The 15,584-nt window shown below is 55.1% G+C and overlaps 2 protein-coding genes and 1 long non-coding RNA gene across 3 annotated transcripts; 1 reads left to right on the forward strand and 2 right to left on the reverse strand.

Moving 5' to 3' along the window:
- Positions 1-6: 6 nt before the first annotated feature.
- Positions 7-2,219, reverse strand: PPP1R27 (protein phosphatase 1 regulatory subunit 27). The gene is made up of 3 exons (XM_068654597.1): positions 1,590-2,219; positions 384-534; positions 7-279 (listed from the first exon to the last, which is right to left on the reverse strand). Exons 1-3 carry the CDS (start codon positions 1,774-1,776, stop codon positions 156-158), a joined length of 462 nt encoding a protein of 153 aa, XP_068510698.1. The 5' UTR covers positions 1,777-2,219; the 3' UTR covers positions 7-155.
- LOC137841581 (uncharacterized) lies at positions 532-4,859 on the forward strand. Its single transcript, XR_011088666.1, has 2 exons — positions 532-1,312; positions 1,550-4,859. It is a non-coding gene; the product is annotated as an uncharacterized lncRNA (long non-coding RNA).
- P4HB (prolyl 4-hydroxylase subunit beta) lies at positions 4,098-13,190 on the reverse strand. The gene is made up of 11 exons (XM_068654566.1): positions 12,866-13,190; positions 12,531-12,737; positions 11,633-11,766; positions 11,278-11,415; positions 8,491-8,595; positions 8,089-8,214; positions 7,497-7,697; positions 6,740-6,860; positions 6,338-6,519; positions 5,805-5,891; positions 4,098-5,157 (listed from the first exon to the last, which is right to left on the reverse strand). The coding sequence occupies exons 1-11, from the start codon at positions 13,173-13,175 to the stop codon at positions 5,074-5,076; spliced, it is 1,695 nt and encodes a 564-aa protein (XP_068510667.1). The 5' UTR covers positions 13,176-13,190; the 3' UTR covers positions 4,098-5,073.
- Between the last annotated feature and the right edge of the window lie 2,394 nt (positions 13,191-15,584).

The following is a 15,584-nucleotide window of genomic DNA, read 5'->3' on the forward strand; positions in this document are numbered from 1 at the left end:
GAGGCGTTGTTTGCAGAGCGCTTTATTGGAAGGGGGGGGCCGGGCGGCGGCACCGAGCGGCCCCCGGCCCCCGGCCCCCAGCCCCGGCCCGGTCCCAGCCCGGGCCCCGCCCCGCCCCGCCCCGCCCCGGCCCCGCTGCCCGGCCGCGAGCCGCCTCAGCCCACGGTGGCGGCCTGGAAGAGCTGCAGCAGCTCGCGGTACTCGGGGTCGATGAGGTCCGACGGCTTCTCCCCGGCGTCCGTGGTGGCCTCGGGGCTGGCCCCCAGGGCCATGAGGTACCTGCGGGGACAGCGTCAGACAAGGGCCGTGCCCCCCCCCCCCCCCCGCCGCCCGCCCCCCGCGGGGCTCTGCGGGCAGGGCCCGGGGCTGCCCCCGGCTCTCACCGGGCGATGTCGGCGTAGCCGTCGCTGCAGGCCATGTGCAGGGGCGTCCAGCCGTTCTCGTCCCGCTGGTGGATGTCGGCGCCGTACTTGACCAGCAGCTTGACGCAGTCCAGGTTCCCGGTGAGCACGGCCTCGTGGAGCGCTGCCATGCCTGCGAGGGGGGGACGCTCAGCACCGCGGTTGGCGGCGGCCCGGGGAGGGGGGTGCCGGGGAAGCGGCGTTAGCGGGGAGGGGAGTTGGGAAAGAAACAAACACTGAGGAAGCGAGAGGAGCCGTTGCAGGTCCCTGTTGCCCTTTCACAGCCCAAAAGCCGTGTTCAAGGTGCAGCGCCTGGCTCCCCTGCCGGGTCAGGCAGCACAGGCTGAGGGACTGCAGCGCGGTGCCCGAGGCTCCTGAAGAGCCCCCACCAACAGCCCGACCTGAGGCCCTTCCAGGACCCCCATGGGCACAGCAGGAGGGTGTCTCGAGGGTCCTGCTCTGCTTGCCTTTCAGCAGTCCCTTGCAGCGCAAGCGATGAAGCAATCAGCGTGCATGGGAGGAAGCCCGGGGGTCATCTGAGACCGTGCCCCCATGGCCATGTGACGGCAGACGCTGAAGCCAAGTACGAGAAAGAGACAAATCTGGGCTCTGAACCAGCCTGTGTGGTTCAAGGCATTCCGTAAACAATTTTTAGTGAGGCTGGGTACAAACATAACACAATGCCGCCTTCCTAAACAATTAATTCTTCCAGTCCACAGACCCACACGTGAGACAGAACGATGTTTGTGAGCAATGGACAGAGCCAGGAGCAAGAAGCAGAACCTTGCTTCTCCGCGCTCCTTTCGCCAAGTCAGGACAGGAGACACGAGTCCTGCTGCCCGGTCCAGAGCTCTGCGTTCTCTCCCGTGTTCTCTTTTTGCCTGCTCCTTTCCTACGCCACACCACAGCGGGTAGGTGTAGGTGCACTGTCGTGCCTTGAAGGGACCCTGACAGCAAATCTCCCCCTTTCCTGCAGTGCTGTTAAGGGGGGCGTTGGGGCAGTGAAGCAGGACTTGGGCCCTGCTGGCAATGGTAGGGGGTAGTGCTCCTCACTGGGGAGGGAAAACAACTTGATTTCAACCTGCTGCCCTGCCCAGGGCGGCCCACGTCTGAGCTTTGGCCACGCTGCTCTCTCCTCTCCCTTGCAGTCCACTGAGCCGTGCCACTGCCAGCCCCAGCAGCACTCACCAGAAGGGTAGATGGTGTCCAGAGCGACCTTCCTGGCACGGATGAACCTGCCCACCTGCTCCAGGTCCCCCTGCCTGATGTGGTCCTGAAAGACGACGTCGTTGGGGAAGCGCACGGTGCGCGATGCTCTCAGTCTCTGTCTATACCGACTGTACCGGGGCATCGAGACGGGGAAATAGTCCTTCATGCTGAGCGCAGCCTTAGGCCGCTGCCGAGGAAGAAGGGGGCAGAGGCATGTGGGGGGCTGTAGGACAGCCCGGTGGGTCAGTGCTCAGCACTCGCTGGCCTCGAAGCACTGCTCTCCTCTTCTGCCTCGTGGTCCCGTTTCACCACTTGGGTGGTGGGCGCTGAGCCGGGCGCTGCCGCCGGCCCTCCTGGAGCCTGTCCCTGCTGGAGCCTGTCCCCTCCTGGGGCCTGTCACAGGTGCTTGTCCCTCGCCGCAGGGCCCCTCGCAGCGTGCAGGGGTGGTGCTGGCCTCGTGCAGCTCCCTCAGGCTCTGGGCCCAGGACTGAGGGCTCCCCGGGCGCATGGCATTATATAGGCTCCCGTGGGCTATTTTGGGTTGGTGCAGCTCATGCTATTTGCCGTGATACTTTGTAATCGAGCCGCCCAGGCCCGTAGCCTCCCACTTTTGGGCAGAGGATGACGGCTCATCTTACTGCCCACCTGTTGATGTGCCCATCCAAGGGGTCAAATCCATTGCATGGCTAGCCTTCAGAGCAGCCCAGGGCCCTGAAAACAGAACTGCCCCACAGTATGTCCTCACAGCACCACGAGCACGCCAGGGAGAAGACAAAAATCCGCTCAGCAGGCGAGGGGAGCTGGCCGCACACGTACTGAGTAGCGAGCCTAACAGACATGTCATCGCCGCGGTGCCGAATGCATTCAGAGCCACGTCACTTTCCTGTCGGTGCGCCAGCTGACTGGAAGGGAGCAGCATGAGCTGTGCTTCCCCACACGACCGCAGGACGAGTGCAGCGAGGCACGGAGCACGCTGCAGCACCGCGGTACCGCCGGTGACCTCGTGAGGCCGGGGCTGCTGCTCCTGATGCAGACACAGAACCAGAGTACGGTGCCTGTCCGCAGTGCCCAGCACCGCAGTCCTGCTTCAGACTTCGCACTGGCATTTCAGACACACGAGCACGGTGCCTTGTTTCTCACTGACGGGGCCTGCCCAGCAGCACGTCAGGAGCAATCCCTGTCCCACGCTGTCAGAGCATTCAGCTGCGCTGCTGCAGCTTCACCCCGTGCCAAGCCCCCACCAGGTCGGCCCCTCTCACACCTGGGAACTGCCTGCTGCAGCTCTCCGTCTTCTGGCAAATACAGCGATCTTCTCGCTGTGTCTGCTCAGCCCTGCTTCAGGCACCACACGACAGGAAGCTGACCTGGCTGCTGCCGAGTCAGACCACTTGCAGCCCTGCTGTCTCGCAGCAGCGATGAGTTGTGTACACAAGATGCCTCCCATGGAGCCCTGCTCCAAGAGCAGCCGTGGTGCATGAGAGAAGCTCCCCTCCTCTGAGCAGGTCTCAGACTATAAACAAAAGAGAACCGCCACAGAGCGGCAGTCTTGTTTACACTTTTAGTCACTCCACAAAATGGACTTTTTTGAGCTGATTTCTAGGCAGGAGCACTCCCATGGAAATTCTTACTCACTTCTCTTTCTCTCCTCCCTCAAAATGCAAAGCAGTTTTCTTATTCAAAGCTGCTGCTAACAGCCAGCCCTTGGAGGCCAGAGAGCCCCTGCCCTCTTCAGGTGTCACAGCGTTTATCAGCAGCCCCAGCACTGCTGCACACCAGAACAGGACCAAGAAGGGTCCTTGCTCCCAGGTAACTGCAGCAGGTCAGAGCCCAGTGTTGTGCCACACTTGTGTTCTACCATTCCAGTGTGCCCACATTAGGTGACTGGCACCGGTAGCCTCCTGAGGTGCCCTCCAGATTCACTAGGCCTCCCCATGTGACATTTATAACATATTTCCTTACAAAAATATTTTCAGCAGTAAGTGACTGGTGTGGAAATAGCAGTGTAGCTCACTGGATCATGTGAGCCTGACTAGCAGCACTAGGGGCAGTCCCAGGTTCCCCTGTAGGCAAATTCCTTGGTTAACTGCTCAGGAGCAGTGAGGTCCCACCACCCCAAGCCAGCTGGCAGGCAGAGCAGCTTACACTCAGCAGCCCCGCCAATGCATGCTTACTGCTCACAGAGCTGGTAGTTGTGTACCTCCAACAGCTCATTTAATCTGAGCCTGATGTGGTCATCTTAAATTTCCCATGTATAGATTAGTTAATGGAAGTTGCTTCATGCTGCGTAAGGCATCAACAGCCACCTGCAGAATTGGATGTGCTCAGAAAATAGTTTCTCCCAAAAATATAGTATCTAGTAAGAGCTTGAAAAGGTGATGGTCTTTTCTAACACCACTTTGGCAGAACCAGTTGAGAACGATCCTGGAACTCTGATCTTCCAGCTCAGGTCCAAATATTTATTCCGGGTCCCAATAGACAGAGACAGAGTAGTATTAAAATCTCAACTTTATTTGGCCGACAAATGCAGTTCCAATGTTATTATAGCGGAATGCTAAGAGCAAGCCTGACACTGATCAGGCCTTTGAGGCACTCCCTTGTTCAAGTTCCTCCCCCAAACCCAGTAATTTTAAGTCCCATGTTTGTTTTGCATTTGATGTGTTTTTAATCAGGCCCTCCCACCCCCCACCTGCCTGGTCAACCCATTCAAAATAATGCATGTAAAGTGACTGCAAAATAGTCTCGCATTTGATCAAAAGGATGGCAACACAGCAAGGTCTCATCTAAGCTGGTAAGCCAGCAATCACCTCCACCCTCAGAGCCTGCCACAGCCAGTGCACATAGTATTCCACCCTTCCAGGTGTTTCAAACAGTCATCTCTAAATGTCTTAAAGTACAGGGAAAAGCTGGCCTACATGAAGAGAAGCACCTTCATAACCACCTTCCACCAGGACTGATGCAGTCAGCCTAATCCTTCTTCCCTTACAGATGAAGGCTCCAGGGAAGAACAGCTGAGACCAATAAGGAACCTGCCAGGTGGTAAAAATCAGCTACAGGCTTTAGTTTTCAAAGATAAAAGGAAAAAGCTTTCTTGGAAGGTATTAGTGGCAAGGCTCCAAAATGTTGGGCTATTAAACTCATGCTACCACTTCACAACCTGCTTCTATCCAGAAGAACAGAATACTTGAAACAAAAAGCTGTGTACAAAAAAAGTACATCACAATAAAAAAAGAATGAACCCAGCTGGCAGGGCTGGCTACCTAGTGACAGATCCCTTTTCGAAAGTGAAAGAAAAAGATAGTCAAGTGTAAAGAGAAGTGAGGGTGAAGTGTTACTTTAAAAGCCAATCCCTGGATTTCCAGTCATTCACCTTCTGTTTTAAATCTTTATGGGTTTCTGACTCACTGGGCTGCGTAACAGCAGCCAATTTAGTGTCTGATTTTTGGGTGATGCAGATCAGTCTTCTTTACAACTCATCCTTTTGCATTTTCTGCTCATCATCACCTTCCTCAAGGTCTGTTTCTTCATCTGTCTCCAGATCCTCCAGATCCTGTGTCGTAGACAAAGATAACTACTTGTTTCTGGCATATTAGTCAGATCCAAAACCAAATAACAGTTTCTCTAACATATTTGCTGCTGCTGTGTCAACAAGACATCCAGAGACTACCAGGAGTAGTCCGTTTGGGAAGTTACATGTTAGAACCCTCTGAAAAGCAGTACCATAATCTGTAACACCCTCCCACCCAGGCAGGTGAGGAGCTTCTGACTAAATATACAGCATAAGTGATGTTCATCATAGCACTTAAGTTCAAGGCAACAAGCAAGAGCTCTTAAAGAACAAGCCCTACATACACCAGCAGTTTTCACAATGACCAGAGGCAGCCTGTTTAAGTTTAGAGGTTATTGTACCAATAGTTTCCATGCTCTTGGTATTTTAGCCTCTCAAGAGGCATTTATTTCACACCCACCTCAAGTATTCTTAATAAAAGGAGTCCACTACAACAGGCCAGAGGCTAGCCAGGCTACAAGTGAATTGACGGGTCACATTTTATGATGTGGACACTTTTGCTCACCAATACTCTTTTCCTGCCACATAACCCAGGATCTTCAGGGCTTAGGATTTGATCACTCCACCCAAAGCAACCCATACCCTGCATTCTGCAGAGCTAGAGTACTGTATTAATTTATATTACTCACATCATCAGCTGCTGCCCCATCCTGTCCTCCGCTCTCCAAGAATTTTTTGAATCCTTCTAGCGTCCTCTCCCCATTATAGTCAATTACCTACACAGGAAAACACATCAAGATAACTGTTACATGCACCTACAGAACCACACACCTGGAAAGGAAAATTATCTTTCTGAGCAACAGTTAACATGCCAAGCAAAAGGGAATTTAAAAATTCACCTTCACCCATATGAGACGAAGGAAAACAGCTCAGCCACTAGACTTCAGAGATCACTGCGAGGAGAGAATAGCCTGCAGATGAGCACACTGTCTTCTGCTATACTTCTTTTCCCCACTCCCACTTCCCATCCCCAAACTGTTTCCTAGAACCCAGCCCCCCTCCCAAAAGGGTCTCAGATGTCCTGTAGACCTGATGTGTTCTATCCCTACAGAAGGGAAAGCCCTCCCACAAGCCTGTCCAAAAAGGAACTCAAATAGGCAACTTCAGCATATCTAGTGCTCCCTCATTATTTGATCTGTAAGAGTGTCAGCTGCCTTCTTACATTTCTGCCAGAGCCTGCAGGGAAGAACTTGAGTGTGGGAAAGCTGTGGATTTTCACTGCTTCTACTTCATTGGCTGTTGAATCCATCTTGGCAATGACAATGTTCTCATGGTCCCTGTAGGTCTCTCCCAGCTTGTCCCAGATAGGAGCCAGCTGCTTACAGTGACCACACCAGGGGGCATCTGTTAATTAACAAACATATTTAGCACCATCAGCCCAACAATTTAACACCACACACCACCTAGACCCCACGCCAGACAAGAGTTCACATTTGTTTCCAACTGATGCGCTCCCTTTGTGGCTTAGACTCTGTAAGATGCTTTCTCCCCAGTCCTGGTCATGAAGTATTTTGGCATTCCTTTTATACCCGTTACTTGGAATTTGTTGTTGAAAAATACGTACAGAACTCCACAAAAACGTTCTTATTCTCATCAAAAGCAACTTCTTCAAAATTCTTCCCAACTAGAACTTTGACAGGCTGTTTGTCCCAGTCTTCAGGAAGATCTTGGCTCATCAGATGGGGCTGGAATAGAAAGTGAAATTCAGACACATGCAATCTGCTGTACAGCTACTTGGAACGTCCATCAATGACATAGGCTGGAAAGCCTGAGTTAACCATACCCAAGTGCCCCAGTCATAGACTATAAGCAAATCGGATACATCAGTCACTTCCTCTTCTGCTAATATAAAGTCTACTCCCCACCCCAAAGTGTGAAAATGGGTGCTGTTGTGTGGGAAGAAATGCAGTTTCAGCTCTGGCAGCAATACTGTTTCCTTCCCACAATGTTATTCTCTAAGGACAGAGCTTAGCTACACAGTCACTGCTGGAGTCAGTCGCATGTAGCCACCTCCACCGAATTAGAGCCAAGAGCTCTTTTAACTGTGCCGTGCAAGTTAGTACCTTCCATGGCTCATTAGCAGAAAGAACAGCACAGCTCCAAGAAGCAGGAAGAGCAGACCTCAATTGTACTCAGGTACCAGCATGTAACTTGCTTTCCTACAGTCTTCATGCCCCAATGGTTTTACACTATTTTCAGCACAAAGGCTGCTAGATATCCTGTACGTCAGTTGGGTGATTTGCACATTTCATCCAGCTCTTCACAGAGAAGATTTTTAGCACTTGCTCAGCCAGTAGGTTTAGCATTAGCAGCATTGTTACCTTGATCTTGCCCTCCAGGAATTTATTACAGAACTCTCTGATCTTGTCTGCTGTGAGGTCATCTGATTCGGGTTTGTATTTGGTCATTTCTTCCTCCAGGGTGATCAGACGTACAGCTGGACATTCTTCTTTCTTTAGGCCAAAGAACTCCAAAATCCTTTGATTGTCACTGTGGTCACTGTCTATGAAGATGAACAGGATCTTCGGAGGAAAGAGATAACATGATGAGGACAGGTATCTCTTGGCTAAAGATACTTCATACAGACACTCAGAGCTAGACAAGAGCTAAACAGCCAAGCCTGTTAGGAGGGCACCCTGTCACAGCACGCATGCTAAAGCTGCAGTGCTTTAAGCAGCACATGTGCAAGCCTGGCATCAATGTTTAAGTCAAATCTACAAGGGAAGTCATAAGTTAACTACTATTCCTTAATCAGTTATACAAGCCAGTGACTCAGACACCTACTACCAAGAGAGAGGCAGAGGAAGTGCTAGCTTCAAGTCTTCCTCCACAGCTGTTAAGTGGGTATAGGCAGAGTGTTACAGCTCTGTAGGAAGTGGTCACATAATTCACAGTCTCAGCCATCCATCTTACCTTCCCTTTGAAGCTTCCAGCTGCGCTCTTGAAATTATCCAGTTTCCCTTGATAGTCAGACACACTTTTTGGTAAGAACAGCAGAATATGAGTCTTGATCTCTCCTCCAAAGATTTTAGGAGCAGTCTGAGGAGTAGAAAATAAAACCAAAAATAAAGCTTGGCTCTGCTATTCTCATTAGTCCACAGAAGTCAGAATACTGCAGGACTGCTTTAAACAGCAAGCTTATACCTCCTTTCCCTTGTGTTCTTCCTTCACTTGATTCAGCTCTAGCATAAGCAATTTTTGACCACTCCATAATATCAAACTAGTTCCAGCTCCGAGCTAAGAGCTGAATCTACATTTTAAACTTTGTTGCATTCGTACAGTAGCTATGGAAAGGCCTCATATCTGAGCACCCACCTGTTCAGTGAACTCTATAACCAGAGGCAACTGATTAGACTTGATGAAGTTCAATAAGTTATCTTTTGTGAGATCTCCTTCAAAGTTGTTACGGCCTTCATCAAACTGCAAAGAGAAATATGGTCACCACATTTTCACATAGAGAGTGAATCAAGGTTCTCTTCCTCCCAGCAAGCAGTTTTAAGTCACTCCTTAACAGCCAACCAGACATCCAGCTTACATCTTAATGTTCTGCAGAAGCATGAAAACACTTGTGAAACAGGTCACCAAGGACTTTTTGTAGCAGCCTCACGGCACTGTAAAAGGCATTAGGTAGACCAGTGAGGAGCTTCCACAGCACAGACAGCTTCCTGCTTAGGAGTTTGCAGCACCAGAGTAGATACACACACATTAACTGGCCAGCGCTATGAAAGCAGTCTGACAGCAAAGCCTCACCGTGCTGTGGAAGTAGCAGCTTACTGAGCTCTACACGGTTGGTTCAGCCTCTATCATTACAGCAGACAGCACATGTTCAACACATTGCACTGTAGGTGCCAAATCCCTTCTTATATCAGACCAACACCTGCATCTGGTCAGGATTCTCAGAAACCAGCCAACAGCCTGGAGAGCGAAATAGCTTTAAAGGAACATCAAGGTTAAAGAGAGGATGTGCAGAACAACACAGCAGTCCCACGGCACAGCAACCCTCAAGTTACTGGCAGAAGCAAGATAGTGGACTCAGATAACCTTCTACTAGAGGAAGCAAAAGTCACAGCTGAAAAGCTGAGCAAAACACTAAACATTTTAACATAGCAATGAAGTTACTTTCCAGAGTATTGCTCATGTCCTTAATGCCTTCAAAGCAGTTGTTTGAGGGTCTTTGGAAGCATGGATAAGGCACACAAAGAATAAGGCAAGAACGATGAGCCACAAGGGCCAACAAACCCTCTTGATTTAAGCTCAGCTAACCACAGGACTCTGAGCCAAAGTCCAAAATCAGGACTGCTGGTAAAATAAAAGGCAGGTCAGTTCTTACACTGTATTTGGTTATCAATGGTGCTCATTTTCACCTTGGTCTGGGGGAGACTGGAGACGTTTTAGAACTCTCATGGCACATTACAATGACTACCAGTGTCAGCAGATAGTACATCAGACCAAATCCACACAATTCCATTTTGTTGCTTGGCCACCTAAGACCGTGGAACGCACTGCACAGAACTAAGCATGTAAAAATGGGTAGCACAGGTACCAGATTAAACCCAGCGTGACCACCTGTTAGTGCTAGAAGTCCTAGCTGCATCCTAGCCACTTCAGGCAACATCCTCAGTTGCTCTGAACTCAGAGCCAGATGCTACTACTCCCCACAGCCACCAAAGAGATGATTTTAACAGAAAATTTCTATTTGGACTTGTGTTTGCAAGGATTTTTCTCAACTTTTCATGTCCTTTGACAAGTAGCTATTTCAGCTGGGTATTACCCATGAATAGAGTATACACAGGAGTCACATACCAAAAGCTGTACCTGCAGGAACAGCAAGGTACAGGCAGTAATTCAGCCAAATCCAAACACTGCTGTCCTACCCCAGCCCCAGCTTCTCCAGTTGTGAGATCCTAGCATCTCAAACTTGTTAGCCAGAAAATAGCTGGATGAGGCTTTGAGCAACCTGGTCTAGGGGAAGACATCCCTGTCCATGACAGGGAGGTTCAAACTAGATTATCTTTAAGGTCCTTTCCAACCCAAACTATTCTCTGATCCTATGATAGTCTACTTGCACCCTTGACCATTTTAATCTGAGGAACCCTCTGACTTCAGACCACAAAGTTAACTACAATTTCAGATGTATAGTGAAATGAGACAGGCTATTTCAGCCGGAAGAAGAAATAAAGTAGGAATTCATTAAGTTCTTTAGCCTGTCTTAGGCCAGACTGACAACTGTGATTAGATTACACGTATCAGTTGGAACCCAAAGCTGCACTCTATCCTACCTTGCTGCACCCCTCTGTGCAGTACAACCCAACCTAAGGAACTTCGACTTGTCTTCTCAAACTTAAAATTTCATCCCCACATCTTGGCTTTTAATAGACAAGATGACATCAGGAAGTTTATTTCCAGTTCTGTAGATGACCAATGTCCCTTCACACATAATCCAACAGCCCCAGCCTTGTCAGCTGAAGCTGCAAATCCTCTTAGGAACTTTGCTGTAATCGCTGTGCAGCAGAGCCCACAGCAATGAGACAGAACTCCTGGAAGCAGCCATCAACTGACTGCAGAGCTCAGTAATGGGTGCATTTAAAGCAACTTCGTTAAGCCACAATCTAACAGAATATCATGGCAAGTCATCAAGAACTCTGCTATCGTTCTGTTAAAGGCCTTTACAACTCAAAAAGGGACACAGAAGACCTTAGTTACAGCCGTAAGAGTATTTTAAAGATTGTGTTGACCGTCACTGCACTGCAGCCAGAAACTCGAGAAACAGGAAAGTGAAAGTGAAGAAAGGTTCTGAACACAAAGCTCAGAGGCCACACACAGCCAGGGAGCTGCCGAGGCCGCCCTCTGCTGTCCAAAGGCCACTCCCCAGCCTGCTCCCTGCCAAGGGACTTGGCTCCACTGCCCCCAAACAGGACCATGTACTCGGCTTTTCCCCCCTCCTCCAGTCTCCGAGGCTTGGAAAAGGCTTGGAAATTAGACACAGCACCGAATCTTCTGAAGTTTCATCCAGGAGCACCCTCTTAAATCTAGTTCTTACAGAAAAGGTAAGACAAGGAAAAAGACTCAAGTTGTGGTGGAAACGTTTGCACCACCCCGTACCTTCTTGAAGAGGACCACTCCGTCCTTGCTAAGCTGGTACTTGGAAAAGACATCGTCACTGGAGGAAATCCCAAAAGGAATGTCATCCACAGATTCTGCTGCCAACAAAAACTCCTTAGCAGCCTCTGATGTCAAATCCTGGGGAATAAAGGAAAGCATTTCACATGAGACACAAACCAGAGCATAAACATCCCAGGGCTTACCAGCCAGAGAACTTGAAGATCAAGTAGGACAGGACAGCAAGTGTTTCACAACTTATGAGGAGCCTTCCCCAGCTGTCGGATCCCCATGGGGCAGAAGCAGGAAAGGCGCTGAACATACACAAGAGCCGCGCAGAGGGAAGCACCAACTCTACCTTAAAGAAGCCAATGACAGCCACTTCATTGGAGTCCACCAACGTCTCTGCTGCAGCAACATCTGTCAGGGTAGTTGCAGCCGGGCCGGTGCGTTTCTTCAGCCAGCTGACAATGTCATCTGCTTCTCTGCCAGCTACACCAGAAAGGTAGAGAACACCAACGCACTTTTTATCCCCCGACTAAGAATACAAAAATCCTAAGTCTTCAGAGAGACTGCTCAGCAGCTGGCTGATAGCTTGGGGAAAAGCTGAGATATCGTTTACGCAACTCTGTCTTTCCCCTCCTAGCATAATTAAGTGCATCCATAATTGTCAAGTCACTGTGCGAGGGCTCTCAGGAATCCACTCTCCTCACAACTGGTCTAGCCCAAGCATGCTCTTAGACTTTGATCAGCAACAGAGAACTGCCGAGATACTGCTGCTGTTTCAGGGAAACATGCCGTGGCTTCCTTTCAAGATTCAGCGCTCTGCAGGTTATTCTCAGAGCCCTGAACCACGGGGCTTCACTCGGCTCATCTCTGCTGTGCTAAGCCTCGATTACCCTCTTGTCTCAAGCTTTCTGTGTGGCCCTTTACCCAGCCACCCGGGCACTTTTCAGCTGTTGGAGCCACACTGATTGAACCGGGTCAAGCCAAGGCACAGCACAGGCTGGCAGCGCTCTGCTTCCCTCCAGCAGGACGGCTCTGCCTGTACCCACTGCAGGGAGCTCCCCGGGCTGGGTGCTGTTAGAGGCCCCCCCCCGCCCCCTGCCAGGCGCAGCACGCGTGGCCCCGCTCACGTGCCCTGCGGGGCACAGCAGGCTCCGCTCCCAGGAGCTCGGCGTGGACCTTGTCCGGCCCCGGAGCGGCGCCGCGCGGGGCCCGGTGCCACGTCGCTGCCCTCTGCCCCCGGCGCTCACCTGTGTACTCGCGGGGGGCCGCCCGGTCGCCGTTGCGGAAGAACTTGATGGTGGGGTACCCGCGCACCCCGAACTGCTGCGCCAGCTCCGACTCCTCGGTGGCGTCCACCTTGGCCAGGCGGATCTCCGAGCCCTCCTCGCGCAGCTTCGCCGCCGCCTTCGCGTACTCGGGGGCCAGCGCCTTGCAGTGCCCGCACCACGGCGCGTCTGCGGGCGGGGCGGGGCCGTCACGGACCGGGCCGGAACGGACCCGGCCCCCGGCCCGACACCGCCACCCCCGGCCCACCACCACCACCACCCCCCCCCAGCCCCCCCCCGCCCCGTCCCCCGCTCACAGAACTCGACGAGCAGGTACCGGTGCGCCGCCAGCGCCCGCTCGAAGGAGGCCGCGCGCAGCACCAGGACCCCGTCCTCCTCCTCCGCCTCCTCCTGCCCGCCGGGGCCCGGCTCGGCGCGGGGCAGCGCGGGGCAGAGGCAGAGCAGCAGCAGCAGCGCCGCGATCGCGGGCGGCAGCGCGGCCATGGCGGGACGGGACGGGCCGGGACGGGGCGGCCGCGGCGCCGCCTCCGCTTTATAAACCCGCCTCCCCCCGCCGCCGCCGCGCCCCATTGGCCGCGCCGCGCTGGCGCCGCCGCCGCCCGCCATTGGCTCGGGGCCGGCCGCGCGGCTCCCATTGGCCGGCGCCCCGGGCGCGCCCCCCGCCCGCCGCCGCGGGTTGGCCGCCGGGCCGGCCGCGCCGCCGCCGGGCCGCCATTGGTCCCCGTCCTCGCTGCGGCGGCTCCCATTGGCCGGCGCCGCCGTCTCGCGCGGCCGCCCGCGCCCAGTCCTCGGCCGCCCGTCCTCGGACGTGGCAGTGGGGCGGCCCCGGCGGGCGGCACTGCGCCTGCGCGCGGCCAGACGCGCGTGGTGCGATCTGACTGGGCCGCGGCCGCCGCCCTCTGACCCGGCCGGAAGCGGAAGCGCTGCCGCCGCCGCGCGCCTCGCCGCCACCGCGGGGCCCGCGGGCACGTGGCGCCAGGCCCGGGGCGGGCGGCGGGGCCGGGGCCGGGCCGGGACCCCCGGACCCGCTGCGGGACGGTCCCGGCTCCGGCTCCTGGAGGCCGCGGGGCCCCTCCCGGCCGCAGCCGAGGCACAGAGGGGCCCCCGGGTGCCGCCGACGCCCGGCGGCCTCCCCACGGCTCGGGCCCGCGGCAGCGGCGGGGAGACCCCGCGCGGGGAGCGGAGGCCTCGAGCCCCGGGGCCCGGTGGGTGCCGGGCCCTGCGCGCCTCGTGCGGGGCCGCCGCGGGCTCCGGGCTGCCGCAGGCCCCAGCGGGGCGCGAGGGCCTCTCCCTGCCCCCCCCGCGGGGAGCGCGCCCGGCCTTTGGCTGCGGCGTTGGCAGCGGGCGGGTGGCCGAGGGCACGGCCCAGCACCCCCTGCCCGCTGATAAGGGCGCTGCAGGAGCCGGCCCCGCTGCCCGGCCGCGCCCTGCCCAGCTGCCAGCATGGCACCTGCCGGGAGTCAGAGAACGGCTGAGTTGGAAGGGACCCGCGGGGAGCAGCGAGTCCAAGGAGCAGCGGGAGCTGCTCTTTGCTCTCCGTTCTTCCCCTTGCGAGGGCTGGGCCACGAGTGCCCAAGGCCAGCAGGGCTGGGAGCACGGCGCTCCCCAGCTCCCTGACTGCCCGGTCTCTCTGCAGGTGCTGTGAGCAGGTGCCTTTCTCAGAGCTCTGGCTGGGAACAGAGCTGGGCGCCTTGCTGTGGCCCAGAAGGAATCCAGGTTAATTCCAGGTGACGAAGGTGCCATGGGCGAAGCAGCAGCCAACACCTTGAGCACGCCACACAGGGCTGCAGGCCCAGGCACGTCGGGCAGCCAGGGTGGGGAATCAGCTGCTGCCAAAAAGATCCTGCATTCACACTTGGCTGCCTGGGCTGGTTCCACACAAAAGAGTGTTTGGGAGCCGCTGCCCTGAGCGAACGGCTCCTACCTGCAAGCGGGGTGCAGTGGGGGGGGTGCTCCCTTGTGTAGAGGCTGGGCTCTGAGCTCAGGCAGCTCGTGCCAGAAAAGCTGCACCCGGTGGTGCCGGAGGCAGAGTTTGCCAGCAGCCGGAGTGGTGTTTGCTGCTGGCAGCAGTTTGTGGGGTTCAAGGCAGGGAACTGCTGCACTGCCACACGTCAGTGCTGCCGGTGGGGCCCACCTGTGGGGCCGGGCTGCTGGTGTTTGCTCAGCGGTGCAGGCGAGGCAGACGGGGCCCTCTGACATCTCGGGAGTGCTGCAGCCCTCTTGTTCTTTTGGGAGCTGGTGGGGAGCCTTTCCCCATTGAGTGTGGCATCCTTACACCCACATTCCAGCATGCCACAAACAGTACAATTCTCTCTTCAAACCCCTTAAACATCCCTCTGCTGCTGTGGCTACAAACACCAAAGTTGCACAGGTGGGGCCCTGCCTGGCCTGGCTCTGTACAGGATGTTTCCTCTGCTCTCTTGTTCCCTGCTGGGCCCATAGCCTGGGGCAGAGCAGCCCTCAACTTCCAAACCCAACCAGGCAGCGCAGGAGGGCCAGGCCCATAACATCGAGCACCACCCAGGATTTAATGTCACCTCTCCCCCAACCTCAGCTTTCCCAGGCTGCCGTTTGAGTAGAGGTGCGTGCACCCCGCCACGCCCGGGGACCTGCAGCTCTGCAGCTTCACAGGCGCTGCGCTGTCCGAGATGGAGCTGCTGCACTGCAAGCAGCCACCAAACCAGAAGAGCAGCCCAGATCCACTGTTGTGCAAACGCAGAGCCAAGGTTTACGAGGTGCAGCTCCTGGAAAGGGCTGAGGCCTCTGCCTGGAAGCCACGAGCAGGGAGAATCCCGTGGCCCACCCAGCCACCACGCCCGAGCAGAGCCCCTCAGGGTTTGTCCCCGTGCGCAGCGGGGGCTCAGCTGCCAGGAGGGAGAGCCCGACCGGCACCGCGCCCTGGGGGGAGCTGGGCAGTGACCGCTGGGCCGTGGCAGCCCCCTGCAGCCCCCCGACCTCACCCCCTGCCACCCCCACCGCAGGACCCATCTGGCAGCAACGCCAACGTCGGCCGTT

The sequence above is a fragment of the Anas acuta genome, chromosome 18 (genome assembly GCF_963932015.1).
Source record: "Anas acuta chromosome 18, bAnaAcu1.1, whole genome shotgun sequence".
NCBI classification, from domain to species: Eukaryota; Metazoa; Chordata; class Aves; order Anseriformes; family Anatidae; genus Anas; species Anas acuta.

Bases quoted from the DNA above. Each gene is read 5' to 3' on its own strand.
- P4HB (XM_068654566.1), bottom strand. From the start codon at position 13,175: ATGGCGGGCGGCGGCGGCGCCAGCGCGGCGCGGCCAATGGGGCGCGGC. The intron at 12,738-12,865 runs GTGAGCGGGGGA...CCCCGCCCGCAG, and splicing joins GTACCTGCTCGTCGAGTTCT to ACGCGCCGTGGTGCGGGCAC. The intron at 8,215-8,490 runs GTGGGTGCTCAG...TCTACTCCTCAG, and splicing joins TTATAGAGTTCACTGAACAG to ACTGCTCCTAAAATCTTTGG.
- PPP1R27 (XM_068654597.1), bottom strand. From the start codon at position 1,776: ATGAAGGACTATTTCCCCGTCTCGATGCCCCGGTACAGTCGGTATAGA. The intron at 535-1,589 runs GTGAGTGCTGCT...CCCCCCTCGCAG, and splicing joins GGACACCATCTACCCTTCTG to GCATGGCAGCGCTCCACGAG. The intron at 280-383 runs GTGAGAGCCGGG...CTGTCCCCGCAG, and splicing joins GGCTACGCCGACATCGCCCG to GTACCTCATGGCCCTGGGGG.